The sequence below is a fragment of the Mauremys reevesii genome, linkage group 7, assembly GCF_016161935.1.
Source record: "Mauremys reevesii isolate NIE-2019 linkage group 7, ASM1616193v1, whole genome shotgun sequence".
In the NCBI taxonomy this organism is placed as follows: domain Eukaryota; kingdom Metazoa; phylum Chordata; order Testudines; family Geoemydidae; genus Mauremys; species Mauremys reevesii.
In genome coordinates, this window is record NC_052629.1 from 81,935,641 (window position 1) to 81,960,246 (window position 24,606).

The window sequence follows — 24,606 nt, forward strand, 5'->3', positions numbered from 1 at the left end:
TTGCAGCCCGACTGTCTTGGCTAATAGTCATTGATGGACCAACTTATCCTCCATAAACGTATCCGGTCCTTTTTTTTTAACCCAGTTATACAACTGGTCATCACAATATCACATGCCAATGAGTTCCACAGGTTAGCTGTGTGTTGTGTGAAAAAGTACTTCCTCTTGTGTGTATTAAACTTGTTGCCTATTCATTTCATCATGTGACCCCTGTTTTTTTGTATTGTATGAGAGGGTAAAGGATACGTTTCAATTCATTTTTTCCACACCATTCGTAATTTTATAGATCTTTCATATCCCCCCTTAGTCGTCTCATTTCTAAGCTGTAAAGCCCTACTCGTTTTACTCTCTCCCCTCATATGGAAGCTGTTCCATACCCTTGGATCACCTTTATTACTCTTTTCTGAACTTTTATCCAGTTCCATTATATCTCTTTTGAGATGGGGCAATCAGAACTGGACATAATATTCAAGGTGTGAGCCTACCATGGATTTATGGATTATTATATTTTGTCTTATTTTCTATCCCTTCCTAATGGTTTCTATTAGCCTTTTTGACCACTGCTGTACATGGAGCAGAAGTATTTAGAGAACTAGCCACTGTGACTCCGAGGTCTTTCTTGGGTGGTAACAGCTAATTTAGATGCCTTCATTTTGTATGTATAGCTGGGATGATTTTTTCCAATATGCCTTACATTTGCACTTTTCAGTATTGAATTTCATGCTATTTTGTTGTCCACTCACCCAGTTTGGTGAGATCCCTCTCTAACTTCTCACAGTCTGCTTTTGAATGGTTTTACACATTTAAAATCATGTTGTATTTGTTTGGATAATGGTATTTTGCATCGATGAGCAGGGAGGAACAAGAGAACCTCACGATGGGGAGTGCCCAAGAACTGGTATTGTGTAGTACTCGTGACCTTCCTGATTAGTTTATCTTGAAGCTAATGAGAATTTCCACTGGATGTCACTGTTACTCTCCACAGATGCAGTTAAAATAACATTTTACCTGTAGTGAAAATGACTCTGAAAGAGGAGATTTAAATATCTTCTTTGTTTGACTTGCATAATAAGAACCCAGATAAGACAACTTGTACTACCCAATTTCTTTCCATTAGTTCCTGTTTTATTCCAGCTAAGCCCTCACAGTCTAATATTTTTAATATCAGACTATCCATAGTTTAAAGACTGTCAACTGTTTTCTTTCTAAATTAACATTATTTTTAAAAATTCCAGTTTTTTTATAAAGTACCCTTTAAGTAGAGTCTGCTGACTTCTTGTTAATTCCTTTTTTTTGTTTTGTTTTAAGTGAGTTTTTAGCTCCCCCTTTTAGCTTCTGAGGGTCTGTCAAGTAAGGGAGAAACTTAATAGTCAAGGAGAAACAGTGAAACTGACTAGAGGCAGGGTGTTGTCAAATGGATAAAATAGACTGCAAAAAAAACCCAGAAAAACCTTTTGCTCCTACTTTGTTATATTAATCTTGGGTGTTAATTGTAACAATAGTCAGTATAAAGGTTTCAGATAGAAATGTGATTAAGCTGATTGTGTCCCTTTTTAAGATTAGCTTTTCAGAAGCTAGCTGTAATTTTATATAATGCTTATCAATTTATATTTTCCACTGGATTATATGTTCCAAAATTGACTCGTCCAAGACCCAGCAGTACAGTAGCTTAGTAGAATGCTCTCTAGTTAGAACAGTTTTCATAAAAAGTTTCAATGTGAAGACTTTTGGAATGAAGGCTGATTTATTTCACCTGTCTCCATGGCCCTCCAAGTAGTTGAAGTGTGCCATTTAAGTGAGTGCTAAGAGCTGTATTGTATTCAAAAACTGCTTATCCATTCTTCTTTTAATGTTCAGTTGCTTCTCGCTATACACCTCTACCCCAATATAACGCATTCAGATATAACGTGGTAAAGCAGTGCTCCGGGGGGGGGCGGGGCTGCACACTCTGGGGGATCAAAGCAAGTTGGATATAGTGCGGTTTCACCTATAACACGGTAAGATTTTTTGGCTCCCAAGGACAGCGTTATATCAAGGTAGAGGTGTACTTTCAATGCTAGATAAGCAGATGTTGTAATAAGATATTTAATAGCACATACATTTACTCAGTTGTGCTGAATAAACTGTTCACTTGAACTGACTAAAAAAGATTAAACCTCCACAGCAGTGTCATTGTTTTTAGTGTCCTTTCCCAGAGTTCATTGGGCATGTTACCTTATAGTTTAGTAGTGAGGGAGTACACGTGTCTTTTTATGTAATGATGACACTTGACAGTGCTGAAACAATTGTGAAGCTGGTACCTATTTCATGCTGTTGATAACATGTATTATTTTTGCAGCATTTTTTTCTTTTTCATCTGCTTGAAGAATGGGCTCTTGAACCTACTTCCCGTCCCATTGTAGTCACCAGCTTACCATGTGCCCTATACATCTATTAAATACAAGATAGCTGCTGCTTTTTTTCAAAGCACAGTAAAAGGAACAAAAATAGCCCTATGACAAAATGGAAAACAGTGTCAATATTCATATTCTCCTTATTTTTCTTCAGTTGGGTACAAAATTCCAGTAGGCCATGTTACTACTTCCAGTATCCCAGACACAAGTTGGTGGTGGTTGTTACGGAAAAGTTTGCAAGCACTTGGGCTTTTCATTAAAAACAAAAGGAGGACAAGAGAGCTCCTGCAGGCTCTCCTGGGACCCCACAATGATATTTATCACTGTAATCTGGGGGACATAGTAACTAGTTAATAATGGCAGGTTATTTCCCAATAATGCAGCAGCAACCTATGGAGATATGCCTATCTCATAGAGCTGGAAGGGACCCTGAAAGGTCATCGAGTCCAGCCCCCTGCCTTTACTAGCAGGACGAAGTACTGATTTTGCCCCAGATTCCTCTAAGTGACCGCCTCAAGGATTGAACTCACAACCTTGGGTTTATCAGGCCAATACTCAAACCACTGAGATACCCCTCCCCCATCTCATTGTTGTACTTTCACTGAGCCAAAAGGGCTGGAAGTTGCTTCTGGAAGACCTGCCACACAGCCTGGCACACAGTTATGTAGCACAGGCTCTTTCCCATCTATTTGTTTTTAAACCAAGGAGAACTTCTTTCATTTTTAAAAATAATAATTTGTCTACCTTTTTTCCCCCCTAAGTGGGGCACAAAAGAAATCCCAGAGGCCCCATTCAGATTTGGTATGTTTTAAAATCTGTTAGTTACTCTACACAGCCTTTGCCCTGCAAAGTACTGGTTCTGTTTCTTATACAGGCAAAACTCTCATTGACTTCTGTTTTAGAATGTTTCGGGCAATAGTGTTGTTTACAGGCTTCTGAGCCTCATCTGTCCCTTTTTAATCAAATCCATATTTTTAGAGTCTAATAGCTCTGCCAGAATCTGAACAAGATGGAAATCTGGATGAAAATGCTTTCACTTACCCCAGAAAAGAGAAAGTGATGACTTTTGCTGGGGAGGGAAGATCACATAGAATGATAGTGCCAGCTAAATGTTGAGGCAATGGGCTCTTAAACCTTTATTTCTTGACTGTCTCTAAATACGAAGTACCAAAAAAAAAAAAGTATTTTTTCAGGATTATTGTAAGTTGAACTATTTTTTTAAAAAAAGAAAAGCTGTCAGGTTCTTGCTTTGTTTAAAGGTAGAAGGATAACAGTTTATCAGTACAATTATTTTTCTGCTTCAGCGAGTCAGCTTCTTCTAATGGGTTCTGACATGAAAGCCCGTAAACATTTTAAGTGAAGATTTTGTATAATGTTCGTGTGCTTGAAGCTCAGATACACAGGAATGGGTATGGAGTAACTGTAGAGCAGTCAATCAAAATATAAAATTAGTTTGGTTAGTAACAGTAGAATATTTTGGGCTTGTTTTTTTTAAGCTGATCATCTACTGGGCACATCAAATTTTTCTTTTAAGTAAACTCAGACCAATTGCAGTTCTATCAGGTTTCCTTTGGAGTTGATTAGCTTATGCTAGAGCAAACTTATATTAGTAAACTGTCACTGTTTGGAGTGCAATCCTTGGTGGTTAAACATTCCTGGAACAGATCTAATATACAAATTGTGGAGATTCTTTGTAGGGCTCTGGTTTCCCCCTTTTCCCAACAACTTCTTTGCTTAAAATAAAGCTTGTGTACAAATGAGGTTCTGACTTTATTTGTGATCTGCTCAGATGGCTTGCTGATCCATGGACTTCAGTGGGGTTCTGCGCAGACAGTGAATTACACCAGTGCAGGATCAGGGCCTTATTTTGAGCAACAGCTGGAAGGAATGTAGGGCACCAAGCAATGCAATTAATATTTAAAACAAATGTTTCACAATTATGCTTTTCTAACTTCAAAAGCCAAGGGATGTAGAATTAATGTGGATTGTTAGGGAGCAGGGCTGTTGATATATATACACACACCCCATCTGAAATATATAAAATATTTCAGATGGGGTAAGAACTTGTCCTAGTCTTAAAATTACAGCATTGTTGTATAATGTATTCAAGTGACTCACATCAAGTAGGGCTGTGACAGAATAAACAGCATTACTCAGAGAAACAGATTATTAATACTGTGGTCAGGAGTGAAGAAGGCAAGGAGTCATTAGCCACGTTCTAACTAGAGATGTGCCTGATCAGCATGATTTCCAGCAATCCAAAGTCTGAGTGCCTGATTCTCTGGCTTGGACATTTTGCAGTCATTTACACTAGTCCCAAGCAAGTGAAAGATGCTAACATTCTTCTTTGGTTATCAATTACTGTGCAAGGTGATGGAGGATCAGATTCTGGGGATGTCTGGATCTGGAGTTTAGGTTCAAATCCATGTCGAATTCTGATCGTTTATGTAAAGTAGTAAGTATTGGAACATTCAGCATCACTTATTCCAGCAGCTAGCTTTTACATTACAAAAAACAGCTTTCAGTTTATTCAGCTGACACCAGTTCATTTGCATCCAGAAGGTAGATAAAGTTATGGGGCTTGTCTCACATAAAAGATCACCTTTTAAGGAGGACGGACGGGAGAAGTTTTAGCAAAAATGTTTTAGTTTATGTAGTGAAATTATCAAGCTTGCATAACAAAAACAGCTGAGATTGAAACTTCAAAGTTGACTTGTTTTTGTGAGGAGAGAGAGAGAGTTCAAGATCTAAACAAAATTAAAATGGCTGAACCTAACTATGCATGTTTAACTTGCATGTATATTGGAACATTTTTGCTTAATTTTACATGCTTAACTGTAGAAGTCAAGTTTAGTGTAGCCAATAGATCTGAGAAGAGAGCCTGTTGTTCCCTGTATTATTGATATAAACCTCTCTGCTTTTTACAGTGTTGGACTAAAATTGTAGGAGATGTTCATCACCATGGTAACTTGTATATTATTTATAATCATGTTTGTGTGTGTGCAAAAGTATACAAATTGTCTCCCTGGTGTGTCTCTCTTCAGGTACACTTCATATTTCTGTAGCACATTCCATCCTAATAGCCCATAGCTCTTCACAATCTTTAGTAACTTGAATCTTGCGATTATTGCCATATTCCAGAGGTTACTTTCCCTAAGTCACACAAGTCCATGGTAGCTTTCCTGATTTCTAGCTGTGTGCTGTTGCCTCAACACCATCAGTCCCTTTTCATAGCACAGATTCAGTTCTCCAGGTCAGATCATACTTCATTGCCACCTATCCCTGAGGCAGAAATACTTCTGTTGCTTGCATTGTATTAACATATAGTGTCTCTTTGCTTTCCTAGCAATCAGAAATGGATTGCGGTGATCCTCCTAAGAAAAACAAAATACAAGAATCTGCCAGGAACCAGCACCAGCAAGAGGAGGAGACAAGTCTTACAGATACCCTAGAACATATTGTGGGACAGTTAGATGTTCTTACTCAGGTATGAAATGCTTTATAGGCTCTTGATAATAGGCCATCTTCAGTCATCAAGTGAAATAGGGACTTTTTGAAATAGATCCTTAAAGTAAATATGTGAATAGTCTCAAAACTCATCTGTTTTACATAAGCTTATTGGTAAATCTCTGTAGAATGATGGAGAGTGTCAGATTTCTGGATTATCTAAAAAGTTGTCACAATATCCTTAAAATGTTGTTTCTGATAAGTATTGGAAGGACATAAAGAAGTTTACAGTCCACAAAACCTGTAATTTAAATATAATCCCATCTCCATCTATTATTATCTTGCTTTATGGTAAAACACAAATGGCTAGTGAATTCAACATCTATGGCATATGCATTGTGCCACATTCTACTGGCTTCATTGAGAGCAGAGTTAGGCCAGTGCTGATGGCTTTTCAAAATCCCACCTTATATTTTATCCCCTTTTGTGGAGCTAATCTTAACTTTTTTTCAGAGAGTACTTTGGAGCTCATTAGAGAATAATATAGGGTTGTGTGACCCGAGTCCCATGGAGAGCCAGCTGAGGTCACTCAATTAAGGTGAACTGCAAAGAATGGGGCAGACAACCCCAAAGCTGGTGGATATTTCAATACTTAGATTTACCAAGCCAGCACTAAACAGCTTCTGTTATACCTTACTGGTTACTTAGAAGTCTAAAACATAGTTCCTTTAAAGTAACCCAGCCTCCGGCCTCCACATAGTTACCCAAGTCAGATATGATGAAAATTAATGAAAATCTTATTTCATCACATAAAAAAGTTCTACCAATCCCAAAGGATCACACCCATTACTTTCCGTATTAATAAATATTCCAGATCTTACCCTAATATGCACTTATAGCCAATTCTTATTAACTAAAATTTATTAAAAAGAAGAGAGTATGGTTAACAGCTCAATATACATAAAAACATGAGTTCAATTCTTGAGGTTCAGATTTATGACAGAGATGAGCTTTGCAGTTGCAAAGAGTTATTTTAGAATTTAGTCCATAGGTTATAGTCCAATGTCCAATATCATATCCAGGGAGTACCAGCCTAACTGGGATCTCATCTTGCGACTTAAACTTCTGCTGATAAAGCTTAAGCAGATCTGAGATGATAGGATTAGGACCAAACCCATTTTTATAAAGTTCAGGCCTTTGATAGCTTGGAGTCCCTCGGCAAACAATAGACTCTCATTTCCTAAGCATTGCTCTTAATTATTCACACAGAGTAACATAAGGCAATTGCCTGTTTTTCCACCATTTGCAGATTTGCTATATATTTCAAAGAGAGATTAATATAGCGGACAGCCTATGTTTACAGTTCATTTATGTCCCTTTGATCTCTGAATTAACGGAATATAGCATAGATAGGGACTGTTTGATTACATTGTTGACCACTACCAATATATATGTAAACTCACAAAAACACAAACATTATCTCCCCATATGTCTTTAAGGGTTGAATTTGAGTCATTCATCCTGCAGGACACTTAACCTTTCTGGTCATGCGTCACAGGGGCTAGTATAACAATCTAAATTCAGATCTAGATTATTCTATTAAAATTTATGTCAGCAGTAACCTTTGCAGCAATTAATTCTTGGTCCTTTATATAAGCACTTTATGCTTTCAAAGCACTGTAAAATTTAAATTTGCAGTGGTTACAAATCATATACTAAAATTAAGACCACTTTCTGTGAATTTACAATCATGTGGGGTTCCAAACATTAAAATAAATTTCTTTGTGTCCTTTAAACTTTCCTTTTCCACAAGTGTGAAAGCCTGCATGGATCATGGTAGGGGTGGTCTAGTAGCATACTATTTTCTGGAAATTAAGGAAATCTATGTGTTCAATTCATATTTTAAAAAAACCGTGCCAGTAGATTCTACACATAGTATTCTTCCGTTTGGGGAGTGCATCGCTATCTTGCATAAGAGAATTAACTTCAGTTCTAGATCCTCAGCCTGTAAAATCAGCGTAGCGCCATTGTCCCCTCCCCTGCTCAAATCCTACTCTTTCCCTAACCCCTTCCACATACTTGAAGTTCCAACATGTTCCCCAACAGCTTCTGTCCTGTTTCTCTCCTCCATGCTTCTCCCTTGCACATATCTGGGTCTCACCACAGCCCTGTCTTGTGGGGTGTGTGTCTGGGGGTGGAGGGGGGGGTTAAGTTTTTAAGCATTAATTTTGTCTTAACCACATTACCTCACCCACATCCACCACACACAACTCCTTCCTCCACTAATTCCGCACACTTCTTTAACTTCAACCACAAACATTTAACTGTTGAAAAAATCTTAACACACTATTCTTACTTACAGTATCACTTAAATAACATACTCTAAACATTACAATACCAGCTTCCTAAAATGATAAACAACTTACAAACCATTTCCACTTAAACAATCCCCACTGTGAACATGCGACACATCCAAATCTAACAGCATAACAACACATAACCAGCAACTAAAAATCAACACCTCCTCCAACAAAACGCCAGTTCATCACTCCAGTTAGAAAATTGTAATTTCTTAATGGTAACCATGTGGAATGGAAAGATTAAATATTGTATGTGGAGGTGCAGGGAGAAGCCACGTATTAGAGTTGTGCATGTTGATGACATAATGCAAAGAAGATTAATTTATGGTTGTGATTTGGAAAGGCTGAGTGAGAAGATTTAACAAGTGGCTTCATAGCTATCTTAATGGTTATATTTGTGGTATGGTTATTCAAGTGCACATACCTGTTTTTTAATTAAGGTATTTTTTTGTCTGAGGGGGATATAAAAATTAGAGTCTCTATATGCATTTATATAACAGGTTTGTCTCCCTTGTTCTTATATTAAAAAGAAATCCTGCCCTTTTCATAGAATTCAGAAGAATCTGAATGTATCGTATCATCATATATATAACACTAATTCTCATTCCAACTCAGTCTTCTGCTCCTGAGGAACATGAACATGATTGAAAAGTGTGGAGGTTGGGGTGGATTGTCAAAATAGTCCTAGTTTTATCTAAATGTGTTGAATCTTGCGACACTTACATCTTGAGTGGAAATAGGGAGGTAAAAACCAAAAAAAATTTTCTTTCAAAAGAACCATAATGCTATTCAATAGAAATACAAGAAAACGATGGGGTGGGAGGTAGGGGGAGTACTTTTAGATCCTACTGCTGATCTATTTCAAACCGTTCTGGTTAGCATCTCCAATGTTGTACACATGAATAAAATGGAAATTAGTAGTTCATACAGTATCCCACCAGTAGTAGGATTGGAATGCATTCTTTCTTTCATTATGTATTCTGATACACAATTCTAATTGTTGTGTAATGGGCTCTATTTCTACTGTACAGGTGTTTTTATAGGAGGAAAAATACTGTAGTAAACACTATATGTGAGGTTTAAAATAGATCTATGCAATGCAAACATACCTTTTAAAAAGAGGTTCAGTAACTTCAGAAATTCCAAATGTTATTTTAGACCTAGCAGGGAGAGGAGTGGAGGAGGAATAAATTAGAACATAGGATAAAGTTGGAAATGAAGTCTGAAAAGATGGTAAAAATAGCTGCATTTAGGGAAAAAGTTTTCCAAGCTGTACCGACACCAGAATAACACTAAAATAATTTAATGTTAATGTTTTAATTTTCACTTGACACTGTCTGTATCCTTAGCTGCACCCAGTATACTTATGTGAGAGGTGATTTGTGCATTTAATGATATTAAACAATTCCATAACTTTGCAAGCACTATGATGGTATTGTACCCCTTAGAGTGTGTGACTTTGGCTGAATGAGACAAGACAAAAACAACTAAGACTTCAGAGTGCTGCAGGTGGGAACAGTAGAAATAATTACTCTTATTACCGAGAGGAGAGGCATGTGTGGAGAATAGGAGGCCAGAAAGGACTGAATTTGTGCTTCTGTGGAGTCAGGCGCTCCAAAGGATTGTGGAGTTTTATCATTGCAAGTCTGGAGGACATAACTAACCATGTTATTAGAGTTTGGTTAAATTTACCATTCCCTGAGGCCTTGGCCCTAGATCATCAGTAGCTCTCTGGATCCATGCAAGGGAGTAAAGGGGTGTAAAATGCCTCTTCCTGTCTTGTGCAGGCTACATGGACCATGGATTACAACACTTGAGGAAGTAGGCTCTGCAAAGCCACCACTACTACTTTTTCACACAGGTGGTTGGGGACTGGGAGAAGCCTTGGTAACCAGGTAACATGACCTGTGCTGGATGTAGCCCTGAGGCAATGCCCTCCATCCAGAGCAAGAGTAAACTGGGAAGGAGATTGTGACTCTGAGTACCAGTCTTCTTCCTGAGCTGCTCTGGTGGCAACTCATCTGCATGCTGCCCATTGCCTAGTGAAGTGTCGATCTACCTCTTGACTGTTGCTGCATGTTTGAATTCAGATTCCAGATATAAAAGGCTTCTCTCTCTAAAATATATAAATGCCACTGCATTTCAAGTGGTTCTTAAAAAAAATTCTGGTGTCTCCGTAAAATTAAAGGTACACAAAGGGTCTGCTTGGAAAAAGACCAGGAGTATGTTAGCTGTCTCTTACTGGTATCTTACAATGAACCGTTTAATTAATGTGCCTGAATAGCACCAGTTAGAAAAGCTTTACATTCATAAGCGGAACCACGCATTTAAGAAAACAAGACAGGCGTCTGCTGTGATATTTCCACATGCTATATATTTGCACATTTGTCCCAGTTTTCCCAGGCATTTTAATTGTTTAGCATCGAGGGAGCGTTAGTATATTTCTAATATACTATCTTGAGAAGGTTGGAGTAAAACTGTGATCATGATGTTCTTTTGTTCTCATTGAATTTACTCAGCTCTAACCTTTTAATTAACATAATGTGGGGAACACACTGTAGTTGTGATAAACTACTTTGGTTGGAAATTTTGCAAACATCACATTGATCTCCTATTCATTTTTTAAACATATAGAGATATACCTATCTCATAGAACTGGAAGGGACCTTGAAGGTCATCGAGTCCAGTCCCCTGCCTTCACTAGCAGGACCAAGTAGTGATTTTGCCCCAGATGGACCCCTCAAGGATTGAACTCTCAATCCTGGGTTTAGCATGCCAATGCTCAAACCACTGAGCTATCCCTGCCCCCTTCTAATGTCTTTTTTTACTTAGCCCATCACTTAAATGATTTATAATGTTATATCCTAAATAGTATTTTACGGGGGGAGAAAAGATGATTTTTCATGACTTCGCAATGCTGAGAGATCATTTGTACTAGGGAACCAGTTGAACATTGTCATCTGAAAGTTGAGAACTGTGCTGCGGCCAACGCACAGTTCTTTGGTCCATGTTGCAAATTTGTGAAGTTACGTTGTCTGCTCACCAGTTGTCAGTACCGTCCCTCCACCGAGAGCAGCTGTAACGAAGAAGTGGAGTGCTGTCTACTTATGAGACAGTAGGACTGTTTTGATTCTACTAAGAGGCCTCTTCCTGCCAGATGCCAGCTGGAAGTAGAAGTGATGAAGCTGTAGAGATGCTATGGCCTGCCCAACTGGACGTACTGAAGCGGGGTTGATTCTTCAGTGAAGTACGTTAACTAACTCTAGAAAGCTGTATGAGAAGGGACTAGTGGCTGCTGCATACCACTTTTAGCAATGACACAGTAGGTGAATTTGATGTAGCTAATGTCCATGATGATGCTTCTTGTTATGCCCGTTAGCATCATGTTATGATGTTTTACTCTTGGTTTGTGCAAATGTTTTTAACCAATATTGTATATTTTTACATGAGAGTAAATGTTACTCCATCTTCCTTTGTTCACTTAGTAAATGAAGTGATTTTAAGATGACATGTAAGCAAGAATTATGTATTTAGAATATTAACTAGAATCACTTCTAGTTTTGATTTACTTTGCAAATATTTTTGTATTTTTGTGTGTGTATACACACACACACACACACACACACACACAAAATACAAAAATATTTGCAAAGTAAATCAAAACTAGAAGTGATTCTAGTTAATATATATATATATATATATAATATATATATATATATATATATATATATATATATATAATATATCTCTTAAATATGAGTGTTATCCTAGATTTGACCTGCAAAGATAAAAAGTTAAAAACTTTAGGCTTCATTTTCCTGAGTAGCAGCATGAAATTCATATCTTTGCTGTTCTCAGAAATGGGCTAAACTTAAAGATGCAGCACTCAATTCAATGGGTACATTTATGCTGCATTAAACACCCACAGCTGGCCTGCATCAGCTGACTTGGGCTCGAGGGGCGTAGGCAATGGATTTGTTTAATTGCGGTGGAGATGTTCAAGCTTGGGCTGGAGCATGGGCTGTGGGACCCTGTCCGGGGTGGAGTCGGGAGGGTCCCAAGCCTGGGCTGCACTAAGCAACTACACCGCAGTTAAACAGCACAGTAGTCTGAGCCTCCTGAGCCCAAGTCAGTTGATATGGACCAGCCACTGGTGTTTAATTGCAGTGTAGTCATACCAAATGTGTCCAGATGAGGAGTTGGAATGAATATTCTCATAACATTTTTATGAGGCAACAAAGATGTTTTCTTTTGGGTAGCTTTTTCATTCAAAACCCGTTTGCTCTAGGATATGTTTGATGTAACTAGAGCAAAGCTGGTATTCAAATATGTGTTAAAGTGTGCTATCTCACACTCTTTCTTAGCTGCACTGACAGCTCAAGTATTCCTCTGTAAGAGCAGAAGGTCAGTGAATGACTATCTCAGCTGTAATGGGAAAACTTAATTTGGAATGATTAGCATGCAAGGTTAATATACTTTGCCATTATCACAAACACCTGGAGTTGCCATTATCAGTAGGACAAATATATGTAACACTAGTACACAGTGGGCACTTGCTGGGAGAAATAGCTTCTGTTTTGTGTGGGAAGAAAGATGTGTCTATTCCAAATGAAAACCGAGTTCAGAATCAGGTTATCATAAAAATTCATAAATTGCTGAGAGAATCCACCCACAGGAAACGGAGTTTCATATGCATCCAAACTAATCCTGCATTAAAGCCAGGGGAAAAACAACACAGTTAAATTTAGAAGAGTTCCTAAAGCCCTGAGATAATCTCCACCAGGAACTCAGGACCATCTAGGTTGTGTGAGATTAAAAGATCATTTCACTTATTCCGGAAGTGATTGTAGCAGGGGTGAGTTTTTAAATGAAATTCACTAGTATAAAAATGCAGTTGGGGTCGGGGGAGAATGAGTTGAATTCAAACTGAAAGTGGTCTTCAAAATAAAGTATGTAGTCTAAAATAAGTAAAGCAAAATCATTATTGTGCTTACATTCATAAATGTTATTCAAAACACATAATGCAAAGGAATGAAATGGCCCTTCCCTTCTCTGAGATGCATTAAGTGTAGAACAAGCAAGTGGTTCAGTAAAATTCACTGATGACTTTAAATAGTTGCAAATTTTGGCTCTTGTGCCTCTGTCACTACACAAACACACCAGTGGATAATAGAGATCAGAAGAGAGGCTTTTAGAACATATTAAATGACTCAGTTTTGATTCCAATGCTGTGTTCCTTATTTGATTTCTTTAGAAACATTTCAGTCTGAAAAACCTCTGAAATACTGGAGGAACTGTTGCTTTTTGACATCTTAACCTCATCTAGAGGACCAAGATACTATTTTTCATATTCTCAGTCCTCCCTTTTGATGATACAATAGCTTTGAGCTCTGACTCATTCAGGATATTTCATTTCTTTGCAGGATAGTGCTCTGCATTATTTTCTTGTAGCTACTGTTTGCTGAAAGCAACTCTCTGAAATATGCTTGTTTTGAGTCCTTTATAATCTGGAAATGTGGAAGGTTTTTTCCTTCTAAAACTGCTTAAATACCACCTTTATGCTCCTCATGTTTCACTGTAGTATCACTGAACGATACAATCCAAAGATCTGCTCCTGTGCTGAGCACTTCCCTTGGGCTGCTGAGGACCTTCAGCTTCTATTGGCCTTCAATGAGAAGGAGCTCTCTCAGAAATGGCCTGATGCAATCCCCCACTGCAGTCAATGGGAATCTTTCCATTGACTTCAGTGGGCTTTGGATTAGGCCCGAGGTGCACAGCATCTTGCAGGACTGGGACTTTGGCTTCTAGAAGCTATTACTTTAAACCTGGGCTGTTGTCCATGTCCGCTGAAGAAGAAATCTGATAGACTAAATATGTTTAAAGTGGTTTGAATGCCTTTAAAATGACTAATTCTGCAGAGCTACTGTGACAGTATCAGTGTTTAGATCACTGTGAACTATATTTAGCTATGCATATTCAGTATATATTTGTGGCTAAACTAAAGTAGATAATTTTAGGAGTATATTGTATATATTTCTCTATATACTATAAAACAGTGTAAACATCTGAAAGGTCACCAAATAACACACGGGGGAGGAGACCAAAAATCAAAGTTAAAGAACAGCTTCCATCTTTAAATATCCCATGCAGTGTCCTTAAATAAAACTCCAATATAATATAATAAGATAATCTAACCGTTAAAGTGCTCTAAAAATGATCGTGTCTTAAATGCAATAAAGAATAATTAAGCAAACTCTCATGTTGCCACTTTGGTTAAAAATGACACTACAGACTACAGTCCTTCAATATGCAGTTCCCTTCAGAGTTTACCTTGCTATAATCCAGCATGCATTGTTTTGATGACATTGAATCATGTGGCCCACCCCATCTTAGTTTTCTGAAGCCCATTTTTCTTGGTGTAATTATGAAAAAGCCCTCAGGGCTTTGGGGCTTTGAGTTACTTTGTATTTTTTCTTTCCTTTCTTTGATTAGTTTGGAATGTATCAGTCTTCCCCTAGGGACTTGTGTGAAAGGCTTTAGCTACTCCAATATAGCATTAACAAGCCTAAATAATATCTCGAAGCAGGCCTTGCTCAGGTAGATACTTCCAGGTAACTCCTTAATCTCAACAATAAATGTATGATTCAGATAAATACATCACGATTAACACCAGTGCAGTTTGGCCATGTTTGTCATAAGTGTCCATGAGAATTGTGAGGGCCTTGTGAGGAGTATTACACCCTAAAACTTCAGCCATAATTTGAAGGGGTTCACTTTGCTCTGCACCACGAGGCACGGGTCACATGCAGGTTTAAACTAGTGTAAATAGTGGAGTCTCTGTAACTTGAAGTCTTTAAATCATGATTCGAGGACTTCACTAACTTAGCCAGAGGTTAGGGGTTTATTACAGGAGTGAGTGGATTAGGTTCTGTGGCTGCAGTGTGCAGAGGGTCAGACTAGAAGTTCATGATGGTCCCTTCTGACCGTAAAGTCTATGAGTCTAAGTCTATATTCTGATGTTTGTCAGTACAATATTGTGGTGCTTCAGCACTGCTTTTCATATGGCAAATACTACCAGGAACAGTGGCATGGATATGGATCACAAACTATTCTGTGGGACTTGGATTGTTTCATACATTAGGTCTAGAAATCTGTGTTGGCCTTATTATACTGATAGCATCATTATGAGATTATGAAAACTGAAGAAAATGAAATAACGTATTCATAATGCCAAAATGTAATCATTCCAGTGTCCCCTTTGTGCTTTTTGGTTTGAAAATCCTCGTATCTAAAATTAAGTTATTAGGATGCCTTTAATTCCTTTTCCACTAAAAGATTTTTGCCATTGTGTCCTGTTCTGATAGATTCTTTTGCTAGAATGAAAACATATCTTTATAAATTAATGTGTGTGATTTAAAATAAAATCTTAAGAGGTAGGAATAGTAGCTCTTTTTCTATTTGATACAATACATGCTAATGCTCTGCCAAATATTTCTAAGGTAACATGTTCCAAACTGTGTCCAAAATACTAGCTTCCGCTTATAAAACCACCAAACAAGTTTCATCCAAATTGTATTTGTTATTTCAAAGACTCCTCAAGTTAAAAGATCAAGCTGTAAACTCTTCAAATCTCAATTAAAAAAAATACAGATTCTGTACTGTAAAATATTTAACGATGAGGGAGTAAGGAAAATAATTCCAACAATGTCCATAGCATCCACCTGTAGATGTCTTAGTGGAGCTGTGCTTGTCCCTGGCATTAAGTCTTTGATCTATATTTTTATCTATTTCACCCTCAGACCCAGGCCAAAACAGATTGCTGGATTGACCAGTCATCTGGCTAGACTGATTCCACTTCCCAACTATCCAGGGGGATGTGTGGTGTTCCTCTCGTGTCTAGATCTGCTGCTGTGTTTATTGAGGAGTCAGTAGCCAATAGAATTACTAATTTTAGAAATCACCCCCCAACCTGCTGATGGTCTGCATTACTGCTCTGTGTAGAGAAGGCCCTGGATACTAATAACCATTTCTCGTGTTTTTCTAGTGTTTATTGGATAAACACCAGTTTCATTTGTGTGAGGAGTGTTTTATCAGTGTTTATAACAGAGCTCATTTTAGCTTTTAACTGATAAAGTAAAAATTAGGGCTGTCAAGCGATTTCAAAAAATTAATCACAATTAATTGTGCGATTAATCGCACTGTTAAACAATAGTAGAATACCATTTACTTACATATTTTTGGATGTTTTCTACATTTTCAAGTGTATTGGTTTAAATTACAACACAGAATGCAAAGTTCTCACTTTATATTTATTTTTGATTACAAGTATTTGCACTGTAAAAAAACCAAGAGTATTTTTTCAATTTGCCTAATGCAAGTACTGTTGTGCAACCTCTTTATCATGAAAGTTGAAATTACAAATGTAGAATTATGTACAAAAAAACTTGCATTGAAAAATAAACCAGTGTACATTTTAGAACCTGCAAGTCCACTCAGTCCTACTTCTTCAGCCAATTGCTCAGACAAACAAGTCTGTTTACATTTTCAGGACATAATGCTGCCCGCCTCTTGTTTAAAATGTTACCTGAAAGTGAAAACAGGCATTCTGATGGCACTGTTGTAGCTGGCGTCGCAAGATATTTACATGCCAGATGCACTAAAGATTCATATGTCCCTTCATGCTTCAACCACCTTTCCAGTGGGCATGTGTCCATGCTGATGATGGGTTCTGCTCCATAACTATCCAAAGCAGTGCGAATTGATGCATGCTCATTTTCGTCATCTGAATCAGATGACACCAGCAGAAAGTTGATTTTCGTTTTTGGTGGCTAGGGTTCTGTAGTTTCCGCATCAGAGTGTTGCTCTTTTAAGACTTCTGAAAGCAGGTTTCACACCTTGTCCCTCTCAGATTTTGGAAGCACTTCAGATCCTTAAATCTTCGCTCGAGTGCTGTAGCTATCTTTAGATAGCTATCTCACATTGGTACCTTCTTTGTGTTTTGTGAAATCTGCTGTGAAAGTGTCCTTAAAATGAACATGTGCTGGGTCATCATTCGAGGCTGCTATAATACGAAATATATGGCTGAATGTGGGTAAAACAGAGCAGGAGACATACAATTCTCCCTCAAGGAGTTCAGTCACAAATTTAATTAACACATTATTTTTTTTAATGAGCGTCATCAGCATGGAAGCATGTCCTCTGGAATGGTGGCTGAAGCATGAAGGGGCATACGAATGTTTAGCACATCTGGCACGTAAATACCTTGCAGTGCTGGCTACAAACGTGCCTGCTCTTACTTTCTGGTGACATAAATAAGAAGATTGCCATATTTGGGGTTGGGAAGGAATTTTCCTCCAGGGCAGATTGACAGAGGCCCTGGAGGTTTTTCACCTTCCTCTGCAGCATGGGGCACGAGTCACTTGCTGGAGGATTCTCTGAAGCTTGAGGTCTTCAAACCACAATTTTGAGGACTTCAATAACTCAGACATAGGTTAGAGGTTTGTTATTGAAGTGGATGGGTGAGATTCTGTGACCTACGTTGTGCAGGAGGTCAGACTAGATGATCATAATGGTCCCTTCTGACCTTAAAGTCTATGCATCTATAAGCGGACAGCATTATCTCCTGTAGGATCATAGAAGGAAGGGACCTCAGAAGGTCATTTAGTCTAACCCCCTGCTCAAAGCAAGACCAATCCCTAGACAGATTTTTATCCCAGTTCCCTAAATGGCCCCCTCAAGGATTGAGCTCACAATGCTGGGTTTAGTAGGCCAACGCTCAAACCACTGAGCTATCCCTCCCCCTGTAAATGCAAACAAACTTGTCTGTCTTAGCAATTGGCTGAACAAGAAGTAGGACTGAGTGGACTTGTAAAATTTCAGAGCCTACATTTGTTGTTGTTGTTTTTGAGTGCAGTTATGTAACAACAACAAAAAAAATCTACATTTGTAAATTGCACTTTCCCAACAAAGAGATTGCACTACAGTACTTGTAAGAAATGAATTGAAAAATACTATTTCTTTTGTTTTTCATTTTTACAGTGCAAATATTTGTAATAAAAAAATATACAGTTTGATTTAAATTACAACACAGAATACAATATATATGAAAATGTAGAAAAACATCCAAAATATTTAATAAATTTCAATTGGTATTCTATTGTTTAACAGTGCGATTAAAACTGCGATTAATTGCGATTAATTTTTTTGTTAATCGTGTGACTTAACTGGGATTAGTTGACAGCCCTAGTAAAAAAATATGTGAAATTATTGTGTTTTAGTGATTAAATATTGATTAATTATATTTAATGCTTTCTCTATCTAATGTTTCAATATTACCAACTGCTCCAGTGTCCTTGAAATGCACTTTTACCTTGCTGACTATCCTTGATTACTTCAAAGTAATCGATAAATGACTTCCAGCAGAAAATTTTATCTCCATGTAATTTAAAATATGCTTCCTGCATACTTTGCATGTCTGTATCTAGATTTTAGAGCTATGAGAAAGAGCTAGTGGTGATCGTATTTATAAGGCATTAATCATTCTCTTTAGAGGGAACAAATACAATCTTAAAATAAGCATGTGATGCTTTAAGATGCCACCTGTTGTGCTGGGATACCACTGAGCCCACCTATTCTGCCAGCCTGGGCCCCCTTTACCCTATTCTACTGAGCCAGGCTATTAAGTCGTCTCTAGCACACACACAGGGAGGGCCACACCCAACTGCAAAACGACAGACACTGAGATCAGCTCTGGGAAGCCCCAGCACTCAGGTGTCCACCTCCCTTGGAGTGCAGACCCAAAGGTATATTGTAGTGCGCTGTGGAGAAATCTATACAACGCAAGCTAATAAATTTGCCTCCTCCCTCAATGTGGAGGAAGATATGTACTACAACTTGCCCCCCCCAGTTAGAAATTACAGAAACTGGGTTTAATAATAAACAAAACAAATTTTATTAACTATAAAAGGCAGATTTTAAGTGGTTAAAGGGGTAGCAAACAGAACAAAACAGATTACTAAGCAAATAAAACAAAACACGCAAACTAAGTTTAATTCACTAAAGAAACAGGTTACAAAATATAATTTCTCACCCTAAATATTGTCACAGGTAGATTTCAGAAAGTCTTGAAAGGCAGCTGCACTGGCCTGCAGCTTGAGACTTCAGGTATTTCTACTCACAGACTGGACGCCTTCCCAGCCTGGGTTCAAGCCTTCTCCCCTCAGTTCAGTTCTTGCTCCCAGGTGTTTTTCAGTGTCTCTTTGGGTGGGGAGGAAGAGGAGAACCATGATGATGTCACTCCCCTGCCGTATATAGCTCTTGTGTATGGTGGGAAACCTTTGTCTCCCTGTGGAAGAACACTGGCATTCCAAGATGTGGGTCCAGTACCAGGTGGCCCAGACCCATGTCTCTGCAGGGCTGTGGCAGCCATTACTCCGAGGCTGTCTGGAGTGTCCACAGGAAGACTAAGCCCTTTCAAAGACCATTGTCTTTGCTAACAGCCCATTAGTCCTGTGTGGCTTTTCCATTGTTGTACCTGAAGGGCTAGTTGGGGATGACACTCAAAGTAACACATTTGAAATACAGATAGTCAATATTCCTAACTTCAGATACAGAAATGATACAGGCATACAGATTGGATAATCACATTCAGTAAATCATAACCTTTCCCATGATATCTTACATAAAGTATATCAGTTATGTCATATCCATATCATAAGCATATTTCATTAAGAATATGGAGTGTAATGTCACAGAGCATATCTAAGAATATTTACCATTGTTTTTGCAATTGTGCCTACTCTAGACTTGTTGAGATTTTTTGCTTATCATTTAATTTCTGGTCTGTTTGTTTGTCATAAATCAGCAGCCCATCTCTAAGCTAACTGACACAGCAATCAGGAAAGGAGAAAAGAATTGGAACTAAGACATGAAATCAAAGACAACAGGCCAAAAAAGGGAATAACTACTCAAAACACCTGAATGTCAGGGTTTTAAAGTGTACACCTATTACATGAGCTCTCTGGTATTTGGCCTATATGTCAAAGGAGACAGCACTCCACCAAAAGGAGGGAGGGAGTGAAGAGGAAATCTGGGCCCATGCTTTGAAATTGCTCAACACCCATAACGAGGGCCAGATTTTCAACTGAGCTCGGCAGCTCCCATTATCCTCCATAGAAGTTGCTGAGCTTGAAGCCTCTTTGGAAATTCTGATTGCGGAGAATAGCCCTGGAATAGCTTGTGATACGTTATATTTAGCAGCTGTGCTAAGCAGTAAACGTACAGCATGTGGCTTATCTTCATATATCACTCAGCAGCACCCTTTATTTTATTATTTCCCTTTGCAGACTGTTTCCATTCTAGAGCAGAGACTGACACTGACTGAAGACAAGCTGAAGGAGTGTCTTGAGAATCAGCAGAAGCTCATGCACAGTAAAGGGAATTGATTCCATGACGGGCTGACCAAGCTGGAGTTGTCTGGAGGCTTGGGGGGTTGTTTGTGTGTTTCTAATACTTTGGGTGAATCATTTTTAACAGATGGAATCACTTATTTTATTAAAATAAAATGTACAGCCAATGGCATCTGTAAATACACTTTTTTGTTACTGTAAGAATAAAATTCTCTTATTTCACTAAACACAGCTAACAACTTGTGATCCTTTGAGTTAAATCCCCATTGAGCAGAGGCAGTGCTAGCCTATGGGGGGCCCTAAGCAGGAATATTTTTTGTCTCCACAATACATAATAAAACGTGAATAGGGGGCCCCTATGAGTTGCTCGGGACCCTAAGCAATTACTTAGCACTAGTCTGTACTAGAATCGCTCCAGCAGCACAGCTGTATGCCTGTAGGTGCGCCGTGGTAGCGCTGCTAGAGCAGATGCTGTATGCCAACAGGGGAGAGCTCTCCCATCGGCATCATTAGTAGACCTCCCTGTGCAGCAGTAGCTTAGGTCACTCAGGGGTGTGGCTTATTCACACCCCTGAGTGACACAAATTATACCGAAGTAAGCACTAGTGTGTACAAACCCAAAGTCTGCTTATGCCTAGCGCCAGCTCTGTTGAGAGCACAAGTGTACGTGGAATGTAGGGGAAGGGAAGAGCCTAACTTCTCGGAGCTGCTGCTGAGTTAAACTAGTTAATCTGAGCATCTGGGGAATGTGAAGCATCTGGAAAGTGCTGTACCAGATTTGCTGATCTATAGTTGAGGTGTCTGCGTGCGTGCTGGGGGGTTTGCTCACAGGAAAAGAATGACCAAATGGTGGCCGTGTACTTCTATTCTAAAACTGTAGCAAGCATCAAGCAGAGAATGTGACTCATGCTTCTAGAAGGTTCTGCATCACCCAAGTCCCAAATGGCTCCTAGGGAATTTGATGAAGAGCGAATCTGAATGTCCTTTGCACAAAGGATATAGTAGTATGTGGGATCTACTCATCTCTTATGCAGTGTATAGAGAGTGAAAATAGCAGGGCCTAAGGTGAGATGAGATGCACTAGCTAGTAAGAAACAATATGGTCCCAAGGAACATTCTCCTTAATAAATCTTGATTCATTTTTTTAAGGGAGTTGTGGGGAGGAGGATAAATAGCAGAACTGCTAGCGCAGCCTTTTACTTTTTCTGACTGTCTCAAATCAATTTTATCTTGATATTTTATAGCTGGAATGGCACTTCAGTTCACATTGATATTTTCCCCCCAGAGACTCTACGGTCAGGGCTCTATGCATGTGTCTAGTATGTGACTGCACAGGAACCTTTGCTAATACTCCTCCCAGCAGTCACCCATGACCTCCCCCGACGTAACTGCTTGCTGTGTCACTACTACCTACCCACCTTGAGAAAGCGGCTGCAGAAGCCCCAGCATCACTTGGTTGCTGAAATCCTCCTAGCTGCTGCATTTCTGACCCTTTCAGTTGCACTGACTCCTGGCCTCATTCCTCTCCCACATAGCTTCCAAATCCTCTGGGCATTATGGAAGTTTGCCTGAGGCCTGGCTGGCATGTCTGTCTTCACACAGGGCTATGCAAAACTAGCCCTTTTCTTGCACCTGTTTCTGTGGAAGGCTGTGTCCCCCTGAATTCTATTGAAACCTTGTTAAATCTGACTGAGAGATGCTTATTTCCACCAGGATAAAACTCTTTTCATTGTCTCTCCCAGCACCAGAAAGTTCCTTATCTCCTCCTATGCAAGTGCTTCCCACATCTCCAACTCCTTCTAGCTGGAGCTACATAATAGATTTCACTCCTTTTGGTTTGCAAGCAGCCAGTGGTTTTGTTTTATTTCCAAGCATCTTTGGTTGATGAATTTGAATCTCTTTCTGCATAACCACAGACTAAGAATGCTTATTTTCTCCATTTCCAAGCTGTGAATCTGAGAAATCATTATTTTCACTTAGATTCATCTACTGGAATCGATACAGTGATATTTTTTTCCCCTAACAGCCATTTTTTTAAATGCTTTTTCTAGAAACTTTCAGTGGCCTTCTGTTTTGAAGTCATTACATCATTTTCATTGATGGAGAAAGAATTTTTTTTTAAAAAAATGAAAATCTGCTTTTAAAGGAGGAGGGCTATCCCTAAACTGATCTAATTTGACTGGCAGAAATGATTAAAATAAAAAGTGGTTTCATGGAATGAGAACTTGTAATTGGATCTTGTCAATTGAATCGAAATGTCTTGGAACGCTCTTTAGTTAAGTTAAATTTCAATTTTCTCCAGTTTCTTGATTCTCTTAAGTGCTTCTCATCTAAAACTTTATCAAACAATGTTTTGTATTGCTCTTAATAGTGTAAATATATTAACGTCTTGGAGATGTAAGCATTTTGTGTAGTATTTTTGATGGAAGCTTTCAATAAAAGCAATTTGGGTATAACATTCAATGTAGATCCTTTTCCTTTTAGTTTTTAAGGTGAACTAATTTCAAAGATACTCATTTGTGTGTATATAGGTAGGTGGGATCAATACATTTCTGGTTATTCTCCTGAGCATTAGAGGTTGTATTCTCAAGTTAGGAACACAAGTGCCATGGATCTTCAATGAGAATTGCCCTCTTAATTCACGTAGGCGGTTTTGGAAATTCCACATTTCATGTTACTAATGTAGCTCCAGGTTTCTGTGATCTCAGAAAGACTGACAAAGTATCTTAACAGAACCTAGAACAAAATACTCCCCCCCCCCCCGAATGATTTAAATCTCATGCTTTTAAATTGCTCATTTTCATGGCACTGGACAATCTGCAATGACCATTTTGCAAAACTACTACTTCAGGAAGCAATTGAATAGATGAGTGAGGGGGGGGATGGATTGTAATTTTATTCCAAAATGTACATCTATACAGTCTGAAAAAGGCTCGGTTTTGCTGATTTTGCTCTGGGTGACTCCTGGGAGGACAACCAGGGGTTAAGGATTTTGGTTTGGATCTCCAAGGCAAACCCTAAGCCAAGTTCTTAAAAAAGTAGTTTAATTTGTTGGCATTAAGTTTGCCAGACATATGACCTCACTAAACTTTTAGCAACAGTTCTTTGTGCCGAGATTGGTCCCTAGGGGAGCTACATATGCCTGAAGGCTGCAGCAAATGGATTTTTGGCTGTTTTGGGTATGGAGCATGTTAAACATAAGCATGATCTGTGAAAACGCAAGAATCTTCAAGCACTGCCCACTTTCCTTCCTGTCTGGGAGCTGGAATTGGAAAGCCAATTCCACAGTTTAGCTCATAACTAAGTAGGTAAAAGCACAGAGCACTATGATGCTGATTGTTCTGGGTTAGAGGCTGGGTGCCCAGCAGAAATTACCTCTAGCTGCAGTGTCATAACCAGACATCCGTCAGCTAACTAAAAATAAGATTAAACTCAGCACTATGGAGAAGCTGTGCTTGTCCTTACCAGTCTGGTGGTACAAATCACACATTTTCTTGGTCTTTTAATAATGAAAAAAAAAGTTACATCTGCATTAAAATTAAACTGCTTTTCAAAGCCTAAGCATCTTGAAATAGCCACTTTGTGGTGCTAAGAAGGCAGAGGTGCAATTTTTCTCCAGGTTTTAGAAAAAGTCACCCTATGCCAAGTGCATTTCCAACGGGATGATTTATTCTGTTACCTTTGTTCCACACAGCACTGATTTGAAGTGAAGAACATGGATGGCTCACATGAATCCAGGTGTTGGGGGAAAAACCAGAACCCAACCAACATCTGTCTCGCGTGGAGCCAGCTTGGTACTGTCGATAGCATGCTGGACTGTGAGCCATGAAGTCTGGGTTCTGTTTCCAGCTCTAAAATGAAACGGTCATCATGGGGGAATCTCATTATCTCTGTGACTCAGTTTCCCAGTCTCTAAAATAGGGATAATGACACAACTTTTGTAATGTGCTTTGAGCTCTATAGAATACAGTATGTTTGTTAAAGGGGGGGGGAGAACCA

At 38.7% G+C, this 24,606-nt stretch overlaps 1 protein-coding gene across 6 annotated transcripts in view; it reads left to right on the forward strand.

Moving 5' to 3' along the window:
• The window catches only part of POC1A (POC1 centriolar protein A), a 107,176-nt gene extending 86,338 nt beyond the window's left edge, over positions 1-20,838 (forward strand). Inside the window, exons 10-12 of one of the 6 annotated variants that reach the window (XR_005601277.1) lie at positions 5,321-5,357; positions 5,740-5,880; positions 20,545-20,838. Coding sequence is in view for 3 of the 6 variants with exons in the window: in XM_039547417.1 (XP_039403351.1) it covers positions 5,740-5,880; positions 20,545-20,643 (240 nt within the window). In the remaining 3 variants the exon portion in view is untranslated. Of the gene's footprint in view, positions 1-5,320; positions 5,358-5,739; positions 5,881-11,246; positions 11,448-20,544 lie in introns of those variants that run through there. The other 5 variants (XR_005601278.1, XR_005601279.1, XM_039547418.1 and 2 more) reach the window with 5 other exon arrangements.
• Positions 20,839-24,606: the final 3,768 nt, after the last annotated feature.